Here is a 25,585-nt window from a genome sequence, read left to right as displayed (position 1 = left end):
TATAGCCTCACTGCTAAGGCGACAACCGACTATCTACCAAAGCCTATGAGACACCACTGAGTCGAAATAAACACCATTGAATTTTATCCATATTTACGCAGGAGGCGAAAATATTAAAATTTAATACCAGTGTTAAAAAGGTGTAAGTAATTATGGTCATTCAGCAGTCAATTTGTGTAGCCTTTTTCTGTACGAGTAAAGTATGATCTACAACGAAGTTTACATGCTCAGTGTTGTGCAGTGCTGCTGAATGCAAGCTACATCAGTAAACACTGTGATATGATTGTATTTGAAATAAACTCTCAGGTTATAAACTATTTATATTGTAAATTTATGTTATATTTACAAGCAATAAATCAATACATATTAATAAAAAAATATTGTCTTCATGAAAGAACCCTTTGTGTCTATGAAGCATCATTAACTCTAAAAGAGAGGTGGCTTTATTGAGGTGGCCAAATCCTGTCCAAAATTTCTTCTGACTCTGACATAATACATATTTCAAGTTATAGTCTTATCACTAGCTCATTTTTCATCCAGATCGCTTCAAAAAAGTATGCATGTTATAAAATATTAGCTATACTTATACGTTTAGTTCTTAAAACGTTAATAAAGGTGAAGGTACCCCCTGCTCATGGCAACATGCTGTGAAGACACAAGGGGGGATGTGGAGATACAACACAGACATTCACAACATCAACAATTTTGTTGAAGTCACGTGATAGCATCATCATCCGACCACCTTACCCCCCCCCCCTTTATTAGAGGCTATTTCAATTTTCCTTTATTGAAGGGGCAAGGTTCAGTCTGCGGCTGTTCATTCCACATGATCCAAATGGATACTAAATACCTACTACATACTAAATGTTTATACAAATAACAAACAAAAAAGAAGAGAAACATAGAAAATACACAAAAAGAACAAATACAAAAGTGAGAACAAAGTCTCGTTTACACACTCTAAACAAGGGAAAAATATTGGAAACGAATACAAAAAAGATACAAAAATTAAGACACAATTGTGCTTGGTGTCATATAGTTAAGACTAATACAAATTAAGATCATATAAAAACATAGTCAAGGGTTGGCAACATATAAGAGGGAAAGCAAAGAAGCAAAATAAGAATTCTTGTTTTTAGGAAGTTGGTTCAGAAGTGAGAACCCGGGGACGTTCCATGAAGGGACATTGTTGGAAAAGTTTCAGACCCTGGGAATCGAACGCGGACCTTCCGCGTGGCAGTTAGATGTCCTACCGACTTTTGTTATGTTAAAATAGCTTTTTTTTAATTATCCTTCAGTAGTAACTTTTAAGAAGTATACGCTTAGCTAATTGGACCACAACGGCTCTTCTGAAACAGAAATCACAAAAGCAAGTCTACATTTGAGATTATTTAAGTGTAAAATAAGCATATTTTAGAAAACCTATAACTGTTGAAACTGCTCTACATTGTTATTTATTTTTACAATAATAAATTACACTGTCCTAATTCAATACACCAGGGAGTAAAATAATAAGATTAAAGACAAATGTAAGAAATGCTTAATATAATCGTTACTGCACCGTGTAGTGGAATATTATACTTGTTTACAGAGAGTTGGATTTCAGCTTAGGAGTGGCAGAATGCTACACGTGACACATTGCGCTGTCCATAGGGGTACCAGCACATGATTGGATATTGAAGTCTTAGAACACGTGGAGGTGGTGGAATAACACGCAAGAGATTGATGCTTTGAAAGTTAGCTCTTACGACCATGTATCTGATCGGATCATCATTGAATTTCTTAAGAGATCTTTTCTTTTTCCACAACACGCATCTCGACGAGTATTGATATCCACACTTGTCCGCTATTCCGTAACCAACCAATAACAAAATGGTGCCGAAATTTCAAATGTACACATTAAGAGAAATTTCGCGTGCCAGTCCCGTTAGGTATCAATCGTTGTCGTCATCCAGCCCGCATGGAACGGACAGAGGATTGAAAGAGAAAGGAAACAAAGGGGAAAGTTTAAATCTTCCAGTTTCACAACATCACAAACGGCAGTAACACAGTTTCTACACACCTCGTGTTCATTTGTGATCCAAGGACGTTTCTTAGCGTAAAGAGATTTAAGTGACATCTGCTAAGACTCACAGAAGCAGTTTCAGCCGGACAGTGATAAAGGTAAGAAAAAAAGGTGTGCGCAACGTATTGAGTGCCATCTGGTCGTTGGCATTCGATTCAATTCCGTTCTAGTGTATCCAAGTTCATTTTATACCTATTCTCCATCTACTGTAAGAACAAAGATAATGTAAGAAAACCACGCGACTTCTTAACAATCGTTCGATTCCATTTTGTTCTAAGTCCACTTTACGCACAGAAGGCTAATCGGGATTGACCTACAGTTTAAAGTGGAGGCAAACCCCTGTGTGTCTCCACCGGGTATCGAACCCGGGACCTCTTGATTACAAGACGGCGATATTACCACTACGCCATCGGGGAAGCTAGCAATCGTCCCTTTCTTATATGTTAGTTCTCGATATAATATGTTTTGCACACGAATGTATTGCTCCCACAACTCCATTAAAGCAGGTTTATCACATGCACTGTATCCATACGTTCAAGATCTCTGCACATCTGCCATTTTAATAACCAGTAGTTTTTCAAAAGTCACGTGTATATTCTACGCAATGGCTTCGTTCTTACAGTGGGCAGAGAATAGTATGTGGGGGTGTGGGGTGAGCATATATACATGAGTTTATTAAAAAGTCAAGTTTTGTTAAAAATGCCTGTGGGAAGGTGCACTTTTAATATTATTATAATGAATGGCTAAAAGCCCAATCATCCACACGAGATATAAATGGACTGATTAATTGAGTTGATGCTTTAAATCCACTTTATGCACAACAAGGATAATCGGAACTGGACCTACAGTTTAAAGTGGGATCCGAACAACTATGTACTACATGAGATATAAATAGGGTTGTCAAAGGTCAGGAATTGTAAATAAGTTCAATTCCCGCCCGGGAGAAAAGAATAGCAAAGTGTAAATAAGTTCTAGACGTAAAGATCCTTTTTATGTTTAAAGTACTTCAATTCAGTCCAGGAACATATTTTTCCGGATGAATTTAAATACGGTTCAAGTTCTTTATTGAAATCAAACAATACGCAACTTGAACCGAATTTAAATTGTGCGAGGAAAACAGTTCCGGTCCTGTTACGGACCCCAATAAAAGCCATTAGAATTTATGGGTTCCTGGGACCTTTGACAACCCTCATAAATAGAAATATTCGCAGTCAGGAGCGATAGTGTAAGCCAACGGTTCTTAACCTATGGTTATCAATCTCCTAGGGCACACCATAACCTCCAAGGAGGTTCGGTATATTTTGAAATGTTATTATCTTTCATACAGAGTGTCCAAAATGTCACTCAACCGAGATTTTGAACGAACGTAACTGTTATACAAAAATCGACAGATATATGAATCTTATAACTTTTCCTATATGGATATTTTTTTTAAACATTAAACAAATAACCATGCTCTACATGAATGTTGAGTAGACGGGAAAAGTCACTAAGGTGTAAAAAATGTACGAAGTAAAAAGAAATAAGGATAAAAGACACCTGTGTAGTCGCTTGCGTTATTGACTATTTATAGGGTTAAATATGACATATTCATCAGAATGTACGTTCTTTTAATTACGAGGTGCACTGGGTTCGGGACACTTGCACGGAAAGTAAGACGGCGCGGTGAATGTTCAATCAACAAAAAAAAATACGACGATGATGGTAAGGCGTCCCTTCCTTTGGCGTTCACGTTAGTCATCGTGAAGAAGAAAATTTCCTCCGTCGTTCATTGTCAAGAACTGTTATGATATGCAGATATCTGCTGAGATATCGGGATCTGATATTGTTCCTAAATGTTTCCTCCGAACACGAAACAATGACTGCTTGGCATCACCGTCAAAAATTCGTAACCACGATTAAATAGCTGTCCAACTTCTTCTGTTAGGCCAGTCAACAAGGGATGATTTTGGGGTCCAATAAGGAAAAACATAAGGGAAAGCTGGAACAAATTTTATTATCTTCATAAAAGGGTTATTGACAACATACTAATTTTGCACCTCTCTACCACCCCGGATTTGGCCGCCATCTTGGAAAAATGGCGCCCAAAATCAGTTTTTTTTGCAAATACCTCACTTGGAAAGCATTTTACAGCAAAAGAGACTATGACAAAAATTAATCTACATAAAATCCTCTACAAAAAATGTTCTGTGCATTTTTCTTCTAGGAAGCACGATTATGGCGCTAAAGAATCGAGCATTTTCACCTTTTTTCCCACTCCATTGTGAAAGAGCGAAACTCAAGAAAACGCTTTTACATGGCAGCTTGAAGCCTTATTCCTTATTAAAATGCCTATTATAAATGGACTCTTCTTGAAAATGTATTCTCAAGTGGTAATATATGTATATTAATTAAAACATAATTTTGTAATATTTAACATAAAACAAATGAACATAATGTCTGTATTTCTGCTACTGTTAGAAACCAAAACATCGCTTGTCTTCAACAAGCAAGAATTCACACAGTGCCAATAAGTCACATTTTCCTTGTTGGTGTAGTCAACAATATACTGATATCCATTAAAAATTAACAATGGCTTACATTTGCTGGTTTCCGTCACCTCCATAAAATTTGCAGCGAAATTAACTTACGACGAAATATACGAATGTGGAGACTTCTCAACTCATTTGACATCAACTAACTTGTGAGTAAGTTGTATCACTACCTCGGACCTGCATAGAAGGTCTGCATAGTGCAAGCGAATATCGCCTCGAGGGAGTCTCTGATAATAACATAAACCAATCATGCGTGGAGGAGGGCGAGGAACGAGTTTATTTTGCACTTCCGTGCAAGCGTCATCGTCGCAAGTTAAACGGTTATGGACATTGACCTCTCCGTGCAACAGTCACTAAATTCACCTCTGTGCAAATGTAATTACGGGCAAGTGTCACAAACTCGGTGCACTGGCAACATTGGTCGTGTCAGAGCATAGTACCTAATGTGTCTATGTTATTCAATCAGTACCAAGTCAGAAAAAAAGTTGAAATTTATCGTCCAAAAACTAACCTACCTTTTCATTCATCTGATTACAAGGCGAAATCACCATAGCATTAATACAAATACTCTTGCCAAAGTACTCGCATCAGTAATAATAAAATAGTAAGTTTTAATTTATGTGTTGAGAATAGTATAAACCCTAATAAAGCACCAACTCAAATAAAAAGTACAATTACGCAGATAAAATTTAGAATAAGCTTGTATTTTAATTACATTTCAAATTATACAAGTTCTGCTACTAAATCTCCAACACTGAAATAAGGGCGTTAAAAAGTTTTGTTGTCATCTTACATTTCGATGTTAGACCATAATAAAAGTGCATTGCAAATAAGAAAGAAACAACAATAATATATAGCTCTATGTAATTTTACTTGTATGGAAAAATGTATAATTAGCCATTGTGCATTATATCTCCTAATGTGTCCCCACTATGATAGTTGGCAAGGCCGCACGCAAAAGCCGAGCAAGTGGGTACCTGTCTTTGGCCTGTCGATAGGCCAGTTGCCAGGCCGATTCCAAAAACAGTAGTAGCGGTTTTCTTCAAACGAAATCGGGCCGAAGCTCGAAGTAGATAGCCAACTTTGGCACGCTTCGTCCAGTGGACGGACTCGCAAGTTATAGCACTATAGAAGTAAAGAACATTATACATATACAAAATACTAATCACGTTAAACCAATAATAGCGTCATTATCATCAAACTGTAAATAAACATGGCAGCTGATATTTTTCAAACTAGCATTAAAAAAATTTCAAATTTCAGTTACAAAGATTATAAAAATATTTAAGAATATTTTAAGTTACAATTTTACAGTACATCCTGAATGTTTTAATTTCACTGCATGAAAAGTTACTGAAATTACTATAGTTTCATTAACACACTCAAGGAACATTTCCATAGTAGGTGCAGTCTCAGAAACAGAAAAATGTATTACATATAATTTTGTACTTGCTTTAATCTAACTGTTCAAATATTTTACATGGCTGTTTACTAGAAAAAGCCTTTCTACAAAAAACATGTATACCAAAAACCATACAAGAAATTTTAAGCGTGTTTTTTTTAAAAAATAAGAAAATCGATTAAAATTTTAAAAAATCCTATTTAAATAAAATAAACCAACAAGAATGATTTTTTAAGATTAAAATAATGATTTTTATCCACCCTGATCCAACGTACACCTGTGAGTGAAAAAAACGCCCACCCTTGAACGTTCGCTAGATACCCTACGTTGGCACGCTTCGTCAAACAACTGGTTGCAACTCATTTCGATAGGCCTATTGATATGTTTCCCTCCATAAATTATAGTCTGTGCATGAAAATTTTCATACCTTGTGTGTATGATTATTTTAGGAATATAAGCAGCTGCTTTCAAAACCTCCCACAAGACAAAAGTTTACTCGGGAAGACTGCCACGATTTGACGCTGGATGATAGACAGTGTTACAAAGTGTGAAGAAATTTCCTTCAAGTTATCTGCAGCAATAGCAATTTTGGCAAATGAAGACCACAAGAGAGAACGTGCTTTGTCCATGTTCTTGATTTTACAGGACAGAACGTTATTTCCATGTTACGAGCATGCTCTTTCCTTGTATAAGCAACCAAAATCTCTTTGCAATGGATGGAAAAAGCACGTTCAAATCTTGGAAAATTCCTAGTTACAGAGACCCTTCACAGAGCTATTTGACATTAAGTCTTTAGGGGGGTCTTTGCCACTTTGTCATGATCTTCATATACTTAAATATGTTTATATAAAGCAATAAATGCATCACTGCAGAGCAGGGTGCGAAATCATTGAATACTAGTGAATAGGGGAGAAACTTCTTAATCTACAAACACCCCTCCCCCTCAAAAACATATGTGTAAATTATACGATATACATATTTGTAATGTTATTAAAAGTAAAAATAAATTACTCAATTAAAAATATATTATTACTATTTATATAAAGGAAATTAATTTGTTACTTTTATACATATTATATATTGCGAAGCAGCTAATTCCTTTACTAACTGGTTAGAGATGTTAAAATTATGAAATAGTTGGTGGTTTTATAATGTGTTAGTTTTGCATTAGTTTGTGCTTTATGTTAATATAAACCAATTAGATTTCAAACTTATTATTGTCTTGCATTCTTCCTTTACTTTCATTGTGTGTATTGATGTAAATTTGTTAATGATCTCCTGAGAGAGAAATCATTGAATACTCACAACTATTTGATCGGGCTTGGGAAAGAAAATGCCAAAGGTTTGGGCGAGATTTCATTGTAGTTATTTAACTTTGATTTTCTGTCACTTTTGGCTAATCGTAACGAGGATGAGTCATGATAGAATTAAGTTGACGAAGGAACACTCACAACGAACACTCAACCCCTGGCCAGGATTCGAATCCGGTATCCCTGGCTTATAGCGCGCTGTGCTAACCGCTACGCCACAAAGGTCGACATACACTTCTGGAAAGCTAGATAGAATTGAATTGAAGTTTTGCCAAATCAAATACAGATGAAAGTTTCGAGAATTTACTCTTGAAAGCGACAACAATTGAACTGGGAATGATGGGTTGATATCTGTTTCAGATTATTTCTGTAATTGCTGTGCTTTTGCTTACAGTGCGGTATGCGTTGGGTTGGTCATGTAAAGTGGTGGTTTGGTAAGGAAATTAAGATTTGATGTCTCCAAAGTAAATAGTAATTTTGTTCTATTTACGGGGCCTCCCCAATGACATAATGATAGCGTCGTCGTGTTGTAATCAAGACGTCCCAGGGGCATAGTGGTTTGGATCCCACTTTAAACTGTAGGTACAGTCCCGATTAGCCTTACTGTGCATAAATTGGACTTAAATCAATCAATCAATGTTCTATTTACGGGTTTTTCGTCCCTTGCTCCCCTGGTTGATTGATTTGACTGTACATGCAGAACAGTCTCAGCAAGTAGTTTCACACAACAGAACTAGGGAAAAAACGCTCGTGGTTAGTAGGAAATGAATGTTTAGTTTGTGGTATGGAGCATTCACAGTAGATATTAACCAAAACTGCTGCATGTTAGCCAAGTTAATAAGAATGAAATCATTTCACCTTAAAATATTTGTGTATTTTTTTCTTCTCTGCTCTGCAACAGGGTGCAAAATTCTGGGCGAAATGGGGGGATTTCCGCCAACCAACAATCTTTGCCTCAAAAATCCCCCCCGAAAATTTCCGGGAGGAGAGTTTTTGTTATAATAAATAAAATGCAGGCAATTACTTCAATTTAAAATATACTTGACTAAGAATAATACGATCAAATAGAGGGCTCGGAGACTGAAGCTCCACCCGAAATTCTACAAATTTATAATTTAAACACTGTATAGTGGAAATTAATTTTACTTCCATTAAACATCTTGTATAATAACTTTAATGTACTGAGAAATTCATCCTAGGGGATTGTACCGCCCCTCCTGACACACACAAGTTTTTCGCTGCTGCCTTCCTCGATATAAAATTCAGGCTCCGGACCTGGGGCCATTAGTAATATTTTGCAGGAGGGCCCAACATTTGTAGAACCGGCACTGTTTGTTTGTAGTAGTAATTTCAAACTAAAATTCATGGCATATCCCCTGAGCCAAAGTATAGATTGGAGCACGTGCAAGAACGTTTGGATTGACGGAAACTGTACCGCGCTGGGAAGCAGTGCCTTGGCAAGCTTAGCAACTAATCCACAGAGCCCGTCAGAGCAGTATCTTACGAAATTCGCCCTCAGGACATCTTCAAGTATTGAGGATCCTGCTGGAGGACTTGTGTTGGAGATGGAGACTTTGCATCTCATATTATGCGCTCTAATAATTGCTTGCTGTTACGTAGGCTGGAAGAAGTTTCGCATAAGCTTCTACTTTCTGATACCGCTCGGTTACATAGCCATGATAATTATGATGATCCGTGCAGTCACTCTTCCAGGCGCAGCGAATGGGCTTAGAGCGTTCTCTGTACTTCAAATTAAGGAAGTTCTTAGCGTCGGAACATGGGTGGACGCAGCAGTCCAAGCGCTGTTCACAGTCGGGATCGGACACGGCACTGCGGTTCATCGAGCTCGCTTCAACTATGTGAATCACAATTGCTGGTGGGAAGTGTTCTGCGTCCCTGGTCTGAGTACGGCTGTGAGCGTGATCTTCGGACTCGTGTTATTTTGCGTCTTGGGCTTCTTGCAAGCGCAGACAGGTATCGCATTCCTCTCCCTGGCAAAGGACGGGCCAGCAGTGATGTTCTCTGTTTATGCTGCGGTGATAGCCACCATGCCTTGTTCCCAGCTATGGAACGTGCTGGTACGTATTTGCCTCTCTCGGCTATACCGCACGCTCTTGGATAGTGATACAACTTGACGCCTTCCAGTGGGGTCTCTATGATGTTTATCCCATTCTGAAGAAGGAGAGATTGCCTCGCATCATAGTCACTGCATTCTTTATTTTCCTAGTCTCTGCATTCTGCCTTCGAGAAAATGGCATCTACTGGTTTAAACTCCTGGATACCCACGCTACGCTGACAATAGTAATCATATGCATAATGGAATTGCATGTACGGTATGAATAAATACGAAAGACTTTTGAAGTTCGTTCATGATGGAAGGACAGTTAATGGATTATGGTGGCTGTGTTGGGTGGTAATAACTCCCGTAACATTACTCTGCGTCTTTTGTTCCTTCGTTGTCTGCAGCAAACGAATTTCATACGGGGCAGAGCTATTCCCCCTTTGGACTGTAGCAGCAGGATGGGGGGTATCGTTCCTATCAATAGTTTTCATACCAGCTAACGTTATATCGAAGGTATCAAACATGGACGGAACGCTGGTAGAACGTACATCGCCGCAGTTCGCACCAGAGTATGCAATGGATGCAAATTGCAAACTGAAGGGCCAGCCTCATCACTTATATTAGTAACTATCTCAGTCTCGGTAACTCTCTCGGACTCGGTAGCTGTCTCTGTCTCTCTAACTGCCTCGGTCTCTTCTAGACTTGACAGCGATTGCTCTTCACTTGACGTTTTAGCAATATCTTCACTGCTCGTGAATATATCCTTCACTATTTTTCTTCCTTAATCTTTTTTTTTTGCTTCTCGCAAAATATACGTTTAGTGCTAATCTTGTTTTTCACTACACTAATTCCATGGAAACACTTTGCCTATTTTTAAAACATCAACAATCAGGAATATCCAAGGCATTGCTCCTTCCTTGTGCAAGAAAATTGACATACCTTCCATTATTTCGAACAATTTATGTCTGGAAAGAAAATAGAAGGGAATTTTCAAGCCTTATCACTCAGTGACAGTGGCTTTAAGAGAATAAAAATACTTTTAGTTTACCAAAAGATACTTCCAGTTCCAAAGTCTTAATCCGAAATAAATAAATACACACACATATACGCGCACGAATTTCTTTAACAATATTATTTCTGTTTGGCGTATATATAGTTCGGCTTACCTATAAATAGTCAGGTAGAAGCCTGCTTAATACGTTTGAAGAAGTTGCATAATGAAGTTAATTTTGTGTAAGTCATTTTTGACATAATCTTGTATTCATGGGGTCCCGTGTTGATTCCCGGCAAAACCACAGTGGCTTAATTAAAATATCTGGGCATAAGGTATTCTTAAAAAAATGACATTGAGACCGAGGATCTGATATTAAGATTTGGTCTCGTCTCGATACAGAGGTCTGTCTCGTTCTCGTCTCATTCTCGCCTCGATTCTTACAAGGCCGTCCATGTCTCCGTACGATCTTTCGAAACAGGCGGTTCAGTTTATTATAATGTGGACATCTTGTAGTTCCTCTTTTGAGGTATTAATTTTTGACATTTTGAATGAGATAAGAATGCTTAAATAACTATCTATATTCATTAGCACAATGAAATACAATGACCATCTCTGAGTCCACCATATTACACCTGATGGATTATAAAAAAGAGCGACATGATCTTTACCATGCACCAGTGTTTGGAAGTAACAGTGAGTTCTTTTAGGAATTACAACTATAAGTAAGTAGCTTTACCTGTAACAAAGTTACTATTTGCAGTAGAAGTAACGTTATCAACAGTTGCTTTACTGAACTTAAATTATTACCTTTAAAATTTTTAACGTGGGGGAAGGGTTGCATTTGGCAACTCTGTTTCCAATTTGTATTCTCTGTATGCTAAGGTGAAAGGATTTTCATGGAATAGACTAAGGCAAGGAAGCTTGCCTTCTTTGCATGCTAATATCAGAACAGCCACGTTTTATTAAAATTCGCCATTCCCGAATTTAAAACAAATCTCTTCAAGTATAATACTGGCATACATACCATATCTGCAATCGAAAGAGTGTTCATTTCAGGGAATGAGAAAGGGTCACTTGTCAAATTACAACTTTGAAATTCAGTTGCTGTAAAAACTTCATACCAACTTCATGAAATTGAAAAACCTTCATTGGGAGCTGCTAGTTTCCTGAAGAACGTGTTTATCTTTTGTGCAGTTCTCTTAAAATGTATTTAAAAGTTCTTACTTACAAAGAATGATAAATTAACTGTAGGTTAGAACCATCATGAGTCAGAACCTATAAAAGAACACGTTCAAGAAAAAAAATTGACCTGTGGTTTTGTTACAGATTCATTTATTTATTATTTATTCATTTTGTAAATGAGAATAATATTAATACCATTTTTTTATTAACTTCTTGCTATGAATAATTATATTTATTTATTTATAATTAAAATGAGAAACGATAAGTTATTAAATATAACAACTTTGTTTTGCATCCGTGTATGTAATCTTTGTTTTACATTTCGTAAAGGTATCTTCGTAAATTAGCCAAAAGTGGCACAAAAAGCGAAGTAAAATAAAGCAAATCAATCAATCAATCAATTTGATGATTATTAACATCTTGAGAACAATTTTGTATTTTTTCGTCAAGAGCCAGGATGTATCCCAAGTTTATTTGTATTAGAACACTTACCATATAAGACTACATACATAATCTCCAACTATGCTCATGGACACAGTAATTACATAGTTCAAAAAAATTCTAAATAATATTTGGTTTGCTCAACAAAATAAAATGAAATGTTAATTGTCATTGCTTTGTAACAGAAGTTTACTGTGAATTTTATTGCCTCAATGTTTGTACATGAAATGTAAGAAATTTCATGAAACTTAATGCTAAGCATTTGGTAGTCATCGATGGTGAAAAGGACATAGCTCTTGTAACTCATGTTCCAAACAACGTCTTACGAGATGAAACAAATCTAGAGTAAAGTAACTGTAATAATAACTATCTCAGGTACTTTCTAAAGAACAGTAATGACAGTAATTATAAGTGAATTACTTTCTCAAGTAATTAACTCGGAGTTACTTTAAAGAGTAACTATTCAAACATTGCTGATATATCATCGAGTTCAGCAACATATTGGTACAAATTGCGAGGGAAGTTGAACCTCCCTCTTGGCAAAGTAGTAACGTAATCGCCTTGTAATACAGGAGTCCCAGGTTCGATAGACGGTGGATGTACAGTGATCGTCAATAAAAAAGGGACAACTAGACTGAAATTCTCCCTTCTCTGCAATGCGTCTTGTGTGTTATCTAAATCTATAGCGATGAATGGATTTTAATAGCAAATTTTCTACGGACAAGTTCTTTCACTGCCGTAGAGTTAGGCAACACACATAACGCATTGCAGGGATGCAGGTATTTCAGGATATACAATTAGGTGTCCCATTTTTATTGCCGGTGACTGTATATAGTGGTTTGGAACCCACTTTAAACTGTAGGTCCAGTCCCAATTAGCATTTATGTGTATAAAGTAGATTCCCAGGTTCGATAGACGGTAGATGTACAGTGATCGTCAATAAAAAAGGGACAACTAGACTGAAATTCTCCCTTCTCTGCAATGCGTCTTGTGTGTTATCTAAATCTATAGCGATGAATGGATTTTAATAGCAAATTTTCTACGGACAAGTTCTTTCACTGCCGTAGAGTTAGGCAACACACATAACGCATTGCAGGGATGCGGGTATTTCAGGATATACAATTAGGTGTCCCATTTTTATTGCCGGTGACTGTATATAGTGGTTTGGAACCCACTTTAAACTGTAGGTCCAGTCCCAATTAGCATTTATGTGTATAAAGTAGATTTAAAAACGTATTTCGAGGGAAGATACAATACAGTAATAAATACCATTAGAATAGAAGTCCAATAGCTTACAAATCATTGTTTACAGGGACTACTAAAACTAGATTTTCGGGATATATAAAATCATATTTACGTTGTTGTTTCAATGCATATTTATTATTTTTCTTTATCATACCCTGCAAAACATTATTGAGTTCTCTGAGAACAGTGTTGGTGATTGGGTTCCAAAACTGGGAGGGGGCAAGGACATTTTAATTTCCCTTGGTAGATAAGGTTTTGTATAGTATTGGGGCAAAAGTGCCCCTCTCCCTAATTGCCGCCACTGTCTGAGAGATATGCTTTTTGCAAATCATCATCGCATTCAGGAAGCAATGAGTGTCCTAATATTTTGGGAAAATACCTCTCAAAATTTCAACTTGCAAGAATATCATTGAATGCGTGTCAATGCTTGACAGACAAGACAAGTAAGTCACTTCCCTCGCATTGTTTTTTTCCTCCTGTTTCCTCTAATATACAATTTACAATTGATCACCACTTGCTATCAGATATTATTAAGGCTTGAAACATCATTTCTTGAGCATATTTTGGACCCTTGATTTCTAGTAAATCATCACCATTCAATCAAGCAAAAATGTATGTACTCTTCCATGTAAAGTTCAAACAGTCCACTTTGTTCATTTATATTCCGTAGAAGTTTATACGCCAACTGCCATGGTACGCAACTGTCATTGTCGGCCAAACCTATTGTCCTTTTGTACAAATTTCAAGAGTGCTCTTTACTATTGGTAGAAGACACTTCGATTAGATTCTCAAATGCTCATCTGCAAAAGGAACAAATACAAATAGTGTTAACATCGTATATGAGACTATGAACTTATAAAACATGTTTAAAAATTTTGATATTACATTAACAAGTTGAGTTAATAATGGAATTTGCAGATGTTGTGTAAATGGATTTGAAAATAATTTATCTAATCGGCATTATAATGCTTAACGATATCGTCCTGTTATTAAAGGGCTGTTTGGTTCACGATATGAGCTCACTTCAGTTATCTAACTTTATAATGATTGTTAAAAATGATGAGCCTAAAACAGAAATTTGCAAAATAATTGTAAGAAATATTTTCATAGTAGAGTGATGATTGCAACGCTATATGGAGTGAGGTTCCTCCAGGTTCGAATCCTGGTTTCATGTACGTATTTATATCATTATCTTTGTTCCAATCATCCATTTTATCAAATCATTATTCATCATCATTGTCCCAAGGAGCAGAAGTTGGAGGTAAAATAACAGAAATACATTATGAAATGGACAGTTCCTACTATATTTTTATTTGAATTATTATAGTAGACCAGCCAAGAAGCAAAAAAGCTTAAAAAAAAAACTTTTGCCTGCATGGAATGTTAATAATAGGAATCCAATAAGTCAGTCATTGGTCTGACAGAAAAACTAGGGTGGATGCCATTAAAAATTCCGACCTTACAGCTCATTTCAAGCTCATAGTCTGACCATAAAAGGTCAAATTTCAAACTCATCCAAATATGTTCATGTAATATATCAAATGAAAGGTATGGACGAGACAAACTGTTTGGTGATATTTTTAGGTCAGAATATCGATGTCAAAAGTAGTCTTGTGGGGTAAAGTTAATCAGGCTAAATTTGTATACACGGAAGTCCTACATAGTGGACCATCCAAGAAGCAAAAAAAAAGCATGTTTAAAACATTTAATTGCCTGGAATGATAATATCATACATCCATGCAAAATCAATCAGTCATAGGTCTGAGAGAAAAACTAGTCAAGCTTCATACTCACTGGTATTCAAAGTAAACTATTTAGTACAAACTGCTACTGAAATTCAATATGATATTGAACCAAATATACGTAGCATAATCAGGACAAATTATGATTTCTATGAAGCTCTGTGTCATCCACCATTAAATTATTGCCCTTGTACTTGCAAGTATGGGAACTAGTATCTTCATTAATCTATACCGGTACTCATTTGTAAATTATCAGTAAACATACAGATTTGTGTTCGATAGATGGTAAGACTTTAGTCTCATAACTGTTATAGTGTACTTTTACACTTTAAATATACAGCATCAAGTTTTTGGACGAAATGCACTCTCATTATAAGCCGTCCTAAATTATAAAAGGACAAGAAAACAGAAGAGCTTCATACAATTTACAGAACCGGTTTTCTGACGTGTTTCTGTAAAGGAAGATAACAGAACTGTGTCTGAAACTTGCAAACATTCAGGGATCTCACATTACATCTATTCGAATCAAACCTAATTAAGCCTGACCTACTTAATACATACGAATATTTGCAAGCTGCTTCAAAAATAAAAATGGTAACACTTTACTATACCGGAGACGGATTTCTTCAAATTTACAGGAAAAAGCACTTACGCAAATCATTTTCTGTAGCGTTGTTGATGTTCAGGAATGTAGTTTTGATCCATTTTAATGCGAAAGCATGTGGTTTTCTACGAAAATCTATTTCCGACGCGCTTTTGCTGCTGCCGCCATTGGCTTTCTGCACGAGAGCACTATACGCTCTCGTATTGTCCGTATATGCTAAATTGAACGAAGGGAGTGCTAATGGAACCTAACCTAACAGGCCTAACCTAACCTAGTAGGCATACCTCGTCCCAGTGATGGTTCGTGGGGCTATCGTGAATTTGTTAGCTAACGTCAATGGTTTTTGGGGCTGCCCGTGGAAGGTTTGTCGGAAATAAGGAACAACAGTAAGTACTCGTTATTGTAAGAAATAGACATTATTTTCGTTAGAATTCATTATTTCACCTAAACAAATGTTCCGCAATGCAGAATAGTACGTTAGCAATGTAAAAAATTGTGAAATAAATCATTGATAGGTGTCTCCGGTATAGTAAAGTAGTACCATAAAAATGGAAAAACTCTTGCAGATAACAGGTCAGAAAGTATTGTTTCAACCATGTACAAGGGCAAAGTAAAAAAAAACATTTAAACAAACTACTGATTTGTAATAAACATTCCGATGCTGTACATGTGAATAGCACGAGTTTCCTAGGTTTGGAAATTAACTTACCGGATTGAAAATAGAGCGTTTTATGCAATATTGATTTAATGATATCAGATATAATCTATATTAAGCTACGTATATTTTATGTTATGGTAATGATCTCAAAACGGTAGTTATTAGGATTATGCCTAACCTAAAATATAACATCCTATTCTGATTTTACATTTACAAAGAATTATCAACTTCGTTTGGAAGTAAAAAAGTCATGCAGTGTTTAAGAAATTGATAGGTTCAAGCGATATTCTCACCGAAATTACATCAGAAGATATTTCTTCAACATGTAAATAAATTATACATATTGCCTATATTTCAAACATTTTGCTTTAGATGGATAATATTAACCAACAAGCAATTAAATATTAAGACTTACCTTCGAGCTTGTTCAGCTTTTTAACATCCTCCATGGAATATTTGTTCCCTTGTTCTCGTATATGTACGGGATTCGATATCCTCTGGTAGCTTGGTTTCATTTTCACTCTTTCAAGAACTTGCATTGATCATATCGTTAGACAACATGGAATGAAATATTGGCAACAGTGTATGTTAAATCTGCACCACGGAGTATATTGCGACGAAACGCCACTTCAAAAATTTTAATGATAACCACTACTTTCTGAAGGAACGAAATGTTTTCATTTTTTCACATAGTATTTCAGATACTTGCGGGAAGTGCATGTGATCTTTGTTTCACGGTAAATTTCTCGTAAGGGACAAACGGATTTCATCAAATTTACAGGAGAAATTACTTACCGAATGCAGTTTCTTTATACTTCTGGAAGTTCGGGGAAGTGTTTTCTCGCATCGTTCATTGAATTTTGCCGGTAAATCATCTATTTTTCGATATAAATGTGTGACCGATGCATGGAAGTTCTTGCATCCATTTACTTCCAGGTGGATGTAGCCTGTGTGTGATGACGTAATCCTGGTCAGTGTTTCCAAACACGTGTTTTTGTAACTGAAGAAGATACGTTTCCCAAAATGGTTTGTGGGGCTATGTGTCAATGGTTCGTGGGGCTATGCGTCAATGGTTCGTGGGGCTATGCGAGAATGGTGTGTGGGGCTACGCATATTTTTTTCGAAATCAATTTTTAACTATTGTAACCTATAGTGACCCTACCTAACCTAACCTTACCGGAAATGGTTCGTGGGGCTATGTATGAATGGTTTGTGGGGCTATGCGTCAATGGTTTGTGGGCTACGTAGGTATTTTTGGGTGCGGTGGGGTGGAAACACTGCATGCTGAGTACGGTAGTGAAACTGTGATCGCCATTTTGCGTGTTACCGAAGGCAAAAAGAAACGAAGAAAACTTACTCAATATGTCGCAAATAGAGCTTATTTCCGTGAAATAAGCGAAATGCCACCTTCAGCAATGTTTCTCAATGCAGAATACGTAAGTATGAATATTCAAATTAAATAAACTAGCAAATTTCAGCTGTTTGTCCCATACGAGAAATTTACCTGTTTCACCACGACATCTTCCATACTACTCATAAAAGAAAAGAATGCACAGGTATTAACAAAACTACCACTTCAGTGTCATCTGTACGGAGCAGTTTGAACATGACGGAGACCTTATATTTTCTGTTATTTACTTAAATCCCTTCAATTGTAACAAAATTATAAGGTTCACATGTTGTAGTGAATAAAACAATATTTTATATCGGAAAATTTCTTCCTTACCGAATCTATATTAGTTGTACGGTTATCTAAAGAAATTTGGGTCTATGCTTTAGCATGGCTTTAGAACCCCCTTAACATGATATTTTTAAAATCGTATATGGACAATGCAATCTTCCAGTGTGGTTCAGTCTCTCTTCTGAATCCTACATTTCATAAATAGAATTAATAATCAATTTCCATTATAGACGCGGACTTCATCGAAAGATACAGCATATACGTTTCATTATCCATAATATTCCAAAGCACTTATCAAACAGCCCATAACAAAACTTTTGCAAAACTTGTATTTACCAAGGAATCTCTCACAATGGTGCACGTCTATTCCGTGAGTAATAAAAACATAAAATATCCAATATTAAGCAAATATTAACATCCAAATTACATTAATTTGCAGGTTCTTCAGATATGATTTCAAGTACGACCTTGTTGCTGTGCTTATCATGCTTCAGTCTAGTAAGTAATGAAGGTTTTTAATTTATTTTATGTAAACAATGTGTGGTGATATTTTAAGGCTCTTCGGGTGAATTTTTCCTTAGGAGAAATGGTCAAAATAAATTAGGCAAAAGTCAGTACATTTGCAAATATTTTAAAGCAGATTCTATCATTACTCATTTTGGTAATGATTGAACAATCTCTATGGTGTGGGAAAGGCGTCCAAATGTAATCACGAAAGACCGACAATAAAATGTTCATAGCATTGTCACGTTCCGCAGAGATGTCGACATTAATGTCGCTTGCTACCGGATTTTATCCAATCGTAATAGTTCATTCGATTTTGAACTCTTTTTTAAACTTTTGGCAGTAGAAGCCCATGGAAAAATTTTGACCATGGCATGGACGTTTCTTTGTGGAATCCAGTGTCCTTTCCCTCTTGAACCTGATCTTATTCAAAACTTTTTTCAAAATGAGGGATTGCGAAATAGACATATTTTATGATTAATTCTAAAACAAACACAACCTATAACTATTATTGATGGTGATGGTGATTCCCTGATAGTGTATTTAGTTTAAGTCCTCACACACCAACTTTCCCGGAACTAGTACGCCTCAGTGTAGAATTGTGTAAATTATCAAACTAAATTTGTCTTTTATTATCTTACCAAAATGCATATACGTGTGCTGTAAATCTAAAAGTGACAACAATGTCAGTAAGAGGTGCTAACATCATGCATGTGCTATCAGGCATTCAGCATTGTCAGTTGGGGCGCATGTCGGTGTGGAGTACCAAAAGTGGTCGGTGCAGCTAGTGCAGTTGTGTATGTACGAGATTAAAATGAACACCATTTTGTTCACTGCCATGAAACATGTTTACAAAGATAGATCGGCGATTGTGGATGAAAATCCAGCTGCTCTCACTGACACGTCCCAACCTCCTCAAGATGCACTTACCCATTGGCTAGGTATTGTTGCTAAGTCTTGATGACATTCTCGTGCATTTTTGCCACGGGCCATCTGGATTTTGATCCACAATCGCTGATCTACATTTGTAAACATGTTTAGGACAATACACAAAATGGTGTTCATTTCAATCTCGTACATACACAACAGCACTAGCTACACCAACAAATTTTGGTACTCCACACACCTAAATGACCCCAACTGTCAAAGTTCACTGAACACTGAATGATAGCACATGCATGGTGTTATCACCTCTTCTTGACAGTGTTGCCACTTTTAAATTTACAGCTCACGTAAGATTTGTAACACTATTTAATTCTGTTAAGTGTGTTCTCGAATGCTGAACTGTGAATATGATTCATAAACTAAGAAACAATATTTATTTAGATAAGATTAAAGTAATTAATTTCCACTCATACAGGTGATTTGCTTATCCGATTCGAAGGTGATTAAAAGGGACACTGAAAATAAGGAAAGCAATGATTACAAGGAAGAGGTTGTCTTAAGCGAAGCCAGAACAGCAAAGTTTTTCGGTGGCCTTGGAAGTCTCTTTAAACCCTTCGGTGGAGGCTTTGGTGGTGGTTATCCAGGGAACAGCAATGTTGGTGGTTATCCAGGGAACAACAATGGTGGTTTTAACGGCTATGGAGGTTCTGGTAGCTACTATGGGTTGTTCGCAGGGTGATCACAAACACGAAGAATGGTTATGTATGGCACATTTTGACTCAGAAACGCAATACACACAACCATGAGAGTGTCTGGTGTTGTATGGTTGTTTAATGTGTCTACAAATACACCTCAATGTCTATATATTCCGTGACATTTTGTATGTAAACATAAATACAATGATATTTCTTTGGTTGAAAATAATTTGTTCCATGAGCACAAAGAAATGGGTAATTGTATTATAAAAATATTTTTTTAACTAATAAACCTAAAGCAACAATCAGAAGATTATTTTTTACTAAAGATTACACCAAATATACGTATAAAATTTGTAGTCGCACGTGTAGGGTAACTTAGGGTGAATCGGGTCACATTTGAGATTCTCTCTCCCTACACAAAACCAAACGAACCGGAGGAAATGTGTCGATCTTGCTGTGAAGTTTGGAACTTGTAGTATCTCTTGCTCCTAGAAGTTACCAAGAAGTAGTGTATTTGGAGCTGCAAAACACTACAGATAATATCTGTTATCCGTATCTCCAAAGAAGAATACAGAGTGGCCAGGACAAATCCCTAAGTAAGATTGGGGTAATCTACTCTGACTGTGGATCAGAAGGATGAACTGGTATCACTGTTACTAAAATTATGTTCGTATGGTTTTTTGTCTCGACCCCAGTGATGTGAAAATGTTGTGTTCGAATTTGTCAACTAGCTCGCAAGCTCTCATCATCATCATCATGTTCAAAGTCGGAAAACGTCAATGATGAAGGAAACGATACTGTTTGTGGGTTCGGTAATGTGAAGTACTAATATAACGACTCTGTTCCTGTGAAATTGGTTCATTGGATACAGTGGAAAGAAAATCTAAAGATGGATATCACAGGAAATGTGCCACTGCACAAGGGAGAATAATGTTTATTTATGAAAAATGTGCGAGCAAATTATAAGGTTGATTTTGATTTTGATTTGCTTTACTTTACTTCGCTTCTTGTGCCACTTTTGGCTAATTTGCGAAGATGGATATGAGTGATGACATGAAGAAATTGATGAATGGACACTCACAAACATCCACGCCCAGGCCGGGATTCGAACCCGGGACCCCTAGCGTCGTAGCGCGATACCACTCCGCCACGGGGTCGGCACATGATAAGGTTGATAATGCATATTTCAAGGTTAGGTAACTGACCCATTTCACCCTCAGATGTGACCCGATTCATCCAAACTCTTAAGGGTGAATAGGGTCATGCAGAGGTGAAGTCTAAATGCTACGGGCAAAAAAATAAGAGAACTTTACAAATTATTAGTTAATGGAAATTGTAGTTAAAGGGTAGCTTTATAACCATATCCCCGATAATTTTAAATTTGAATGAAATTATAGGAAATATTTATGTTTTGTTTTTTTACCCAATTCACCCTAAGTTACCCTAAACCTTACACTAAGAATAGAGTAATTTTATCAAGAATACAATCCGAACCAAATTCTACTGAGTTGCACAATGTTAGAAGTTGCCTTAAGGTTTACAATATTGTACCGTTAAAATTTAACGGTGTGCCTGTTAATTTACAAAAACGGGCTAATCGGGACTGGACCTACAGTTTAAAGTGTGCATCCACCGGGTATCGAACCCGGGATACCTTGATTAAAACGCAACGACGTTACCACTACGCCATCGGGGAGGTCAGTGGCTAGAATGAGAAAAAATATATGCGTTGGTAACCGCTTGGAATGTTAAGCACAGACACACACTCACACATGTGGTATACATACGTCTATAGTACAGCATTGAGGCATATGAGAAAAGACGCTCATATTTTAATCTGAATACGTTCATCTTGTACAAAGCTAGATAATGGTTAGTAATTGTAATTGTAATTGTGTGTTCCATAAATGCTTTTTTGAAAACTGAATTATTAAAGTTACTTGAATTACGGTAGTTATGGTCAACTATACCGTTAATACTTTTCAAAAGGCCATGGCCATATGTACGGCGGCAGTAATTTCTGCATTCGATGTTGCACCGTTAGTTCTATTTGAATTTTCATTTCAACTTACATTGATCGATTTCTCTATCCATAGTTGTTCTCTTTAAAGAGAATCAATATAAATAGTAAATATCTTCATATCGCCGCAAAGACTTGACGTGGGAATCACGAAAAGAGGAACCGTTGACTTGCGTAGATTTTCCAGTGACATGATCGTCTCAAATTGAGTTTATTAAATACTAAGCATTTTAAATATTTGTTTACTAAAAGAGGTAATATATTTTAGTATAGAAGCCCATAAAATATTAACTTGTTACATTATAGCAGTAGTCAGCTACTGTATTGCAATCATTAGAAAACACGAAATATTGCGATTCATTGTTTTAATAAGCAAAGAGACGATGAATTGCAAATGACCTTGACCTATTTAATGATGGCAATTGTTACACAATATTTACCAGCTAAATCATAATGCACAGCCTCACACCTTTTCTTGTCCTCTAACTAACTAACTCCCTAGCCTTCTTAAACCCGAAGGTTCATGGCTGCAGCAACACAGGCCTTCCATCTTTCCCTATCTTCAGCAAGTTCTATATACTCTTTTCCATCCCTACCGATTTCCCCTAGGTCCATCTCAACGTTGTCCCTCCATCTTCGTCTTGGCCTTCCTACAGGTCTCTTACCATCTGGTTTCCCAACAAGAATCCTGTAAACTCCTCTTTCCTCTCCCATTCGTGCCACATGGCCTTCCCACCTAAGTCTTCGTGATTTAATTATTCTAATAATATCTGGACATGAATACAAATTATGTACTTCTAAATTACGTAACCTTCTCCACTCACCTGTCTCCTCATCCCTTTTAGGTCCAAGGATTTTCCTAAGGATCTTATTTTCAAATACTCTCAATTTATGTTCCTCTTTCAATGTAAGGGACCAAGTTTCACATCCATATAATACTACAGGCAAAATTACTGTTTTGTATATTTTAACTTTTAGTTTCTTAGATATTAAACGAGAGGACAAAAGTTTATGAAAAGAGAAGTAACATGCATTTCCTGAATTAAGCCTACTTTTTATTTCCTCTTTAATATAATTTTCATTTGTTAATATTACTCCTAAGTATTTGAATTTGGAAACTGGTTCAAACGAGTTGTTATCAATAATTAGATTTTGATTATTACCTAACACTTGGTTCGGATCTCCGGGTGGGGACTACTTTGGGAGGTCCCTGGACTAAGGATAAGATCTACGTTAGGAATAAGGATATTAAATTAGGCACCTGGAATGTTCTGAGCCTTTACCGGCCTGGGGCATTTCAGTGTACAGTTAATGAGATAGTTAAGTATAAATTAGACATTAGCTTTTCTTGTTCTCGTTACACAGAATGTAGGGGCATTTTTTCTGAGTAAGGGAAAGGGAATTGTAGTATAGTGAATGGTGTGGCTTTATTATATACGCTATATTCCTGTGTGCAAGATTGCTGCACAGTTGTTATTCCAACAGTCAATAGAATTTCTTACAAGTCACGTGTTTGTTTATATGGACATCGTTCTTACAGCAAATAGGGAATAGGAGTTTCTGCTTAGCCATAAGAGTTTGGTCCCAGGAGGTGCACTGCATCTTGGTCAATGTGGTGTTAATATAACACAAACTGTTCTAATAACATCTTAGAAGTTAAACATTGGCCAAAATGAGGTATGGACCTTCTTTAACAGTCTTCTGTGTTGTTTTAACAAAATATTTGCTTAGTGTTTCACTGAACACGACAATAATCAACTACATTTTCAATATTTCTTTCAGGTTGCAAGTAAACCTGCAGAACCAAGCTCAAGACAAGGTGGAAACACCTCAACGCCACAAGGAAAGCTGTTCTTCAACCTGTTCTCCACTTTCATCGAACCTCTTCTATTCGGATTCGGCAATGGTGTCGGTGGCTATTATGGGGATTACTATGGTGGTATTAATACAGGATTTAACCAAATCACGCCATACAGAGCGGGTGTTAATGCAATAGGAAACGCTCTGGGTCTCTTTAACGTCAACGACGGCAATGAAGTCAAGTCTCCTAATTTTGAGAATACCCTGCTGGCAAGACTTCGCCGACATCAACCCTCGTATGTACTTTACTCTGAGAAAAACGATGACGCACAAACATAGAAGAAATGGCGCCTAACAGTTCAACAGTATGGTTAAGAGTTTGATAAGCAAATAATAAGATCTCTTCACTGGAACTTGTGGTAAATCAGTCTGTCTACCAGTGTGAAAGATGGTTCTAAAAAATATTGTACAAATTGTTTCTTTGTATCTTAAGGAAAAAATATACAATTTTCTTTAACTTAGGTTTTGTCAATGTTTCTGTTTATTTCTATATGTTTATTTATAGTACTCGTATTTTACTGGCTGTTACTAATTCTGATAAACAACAATTAAAATGATTCAATACATATTTGACGAAAAAGAGGAAAATCTTGTGTATGAGCAGACACATATTGCCAGAGTATAAGTTTGATTGATTTGATTTGGTGGTTTAAGTCCACTTTGTGCACAGTAAGGCTAATCGGGACTGGACCTACAGTTTAAAGTGGGATCCGAACCACTATGTGCCTCCATCTGCTATCGAACCCGGGGTCCCTCGATTACAAGGCAACGACGCTACCGCTGTGCCATCGGGGGGGGGGGGGCAGAGTATAATATAAGAATAATAATATAATTACTGTCTTACTTATATACCTGCAAACAGCACTAAAATTTACATGAATACTCCATACTATGTCCTGGGAATCTGTGCAGCGAGTGAACGAAATTAAGTCTCTGCGTGAGTAGTGACTTGAGAGGGCGCAACCAATGAACACGTGGGAGAGAACGGGTTTGCGTGAAGGGGGAAAACGACTGCAGTTACCAGCTGTTGGCAGCAGCGTGTACTGCTGGTTTGCGCAAAGGAGCCGTAAGAAGAAACTCATATCTTTATCAGAGATGAAGATCACTACTTGCGTAGCAAAGCTCAACATACTAAACGTAAAAAGCAGTCATATTTATTTCAGAAATTTATTTCCCATCTTAACTTGAATGTATTTCTTTGATTGATTGAATTGTTTTATTTTACATCGCGTTTCTGTCAGCGAATAGGATATTCAGGATAAAAATTCAATTTTTATAGGGCACGAAGCGTCAAAATGAAGCGTCAAACAGAAAAAAAGATATTGATGAAAGTTCCTTGATGACCTCTAGACCACACTGTGAAAGTTCGTGCAGTAACATTCTGTATAAATTTCTTGCACTGTCTATTTTGACTTGAGACGACACCGAAAACAGCGAGACAGACATTGACAACATGAGACGAAACCGAGACTGCCCAATCTCGTGTACTCTCCACAACAACCCTAACGATAGTATTTTATTTTCTTGTTTTCGCATTTTTAGTTATTTGACTTGCTTTCGTACTGTCACGGTCACTTTTCAGATGTGCTTGAACTTTTATTATTTAGCGACGCTTTCTGTTACTTTTGGCTAATCGCGACAATGAGGATGATTGGTTGATTTGGTGTTTCAAGTCCACTTTATGCACAGTAAGGCTAA

The 25,585-nt window shown here is 36.7% G+C and overlaps 2 protein-coding genes across 3 annotated transcripts; both read left to right on the top strand.

Annotated features, from left to right (window-relative positions):
* Positions 1-1,993: 1,993 nt before the first annotated feature.
* LOC146001965 (uncharacterized) lies at positions 1,994-24,288 on the top strand. 2 transcript variants are annotated; one of them, XM_083139686.1, is made up of 3 exons: positions 1,994-2,163; positions 18,360-18,418; positions 23,810-24,288. In XM_083139686.1, exons 2-3 carry the CDS (start codon positions 18,371-18,373, stop codon positions 24,164-24,166), a joined length of 405 nt encoding a protein of 134 aa, XP_082995812.1. In that variant the 5' UTR covers positions 1,994-2,163; positions 18,360-18,370; the 3' UTR covers positions 24,167-24,288. The 2 variants fall into 2 exon arrangements, with proteins under 2 accessions (XP_082995812.1, XP_082995813.1); XM_083139687.1 differs by lacking the exon at positions 23,810-24,288 and adding an exon at positions 19,785-20,094.
* Positions 8,676-9,446, top strand: LOC146002212 (sodium-dependent serotonin transporter-like). The gene has a single exon (XM_083139929.1). It carries the CDS (start codon positions 8,676-8,678, stop codon positions 9,444-9,446), a length of 771 nt encoding a protein of 256 aa, XP_082996055.1.
* Positions 24,289-25,585: the final 1,297 nt, after the last annotated feature.

This window comes from Lepisma saccharinum, chromosome 18 (assembly GCF_977018435.1).
Source record: "Lepisma saccharinum chromosome 18, izLepSacc3.1, whole genome shotgun sequence".
Taxonomy (NCBI): Eukaryota; Metazoa; Arthropoda; class Insecta; order Zygentoma; family Lepismatidae; genus Lepisma; species Lepisma saccharinum.
The sequence above is the reverse complement of the archived record's forward strand: the minus strand, read 5'-3'. Positions and strand labels throughout refer to the sequence as shown.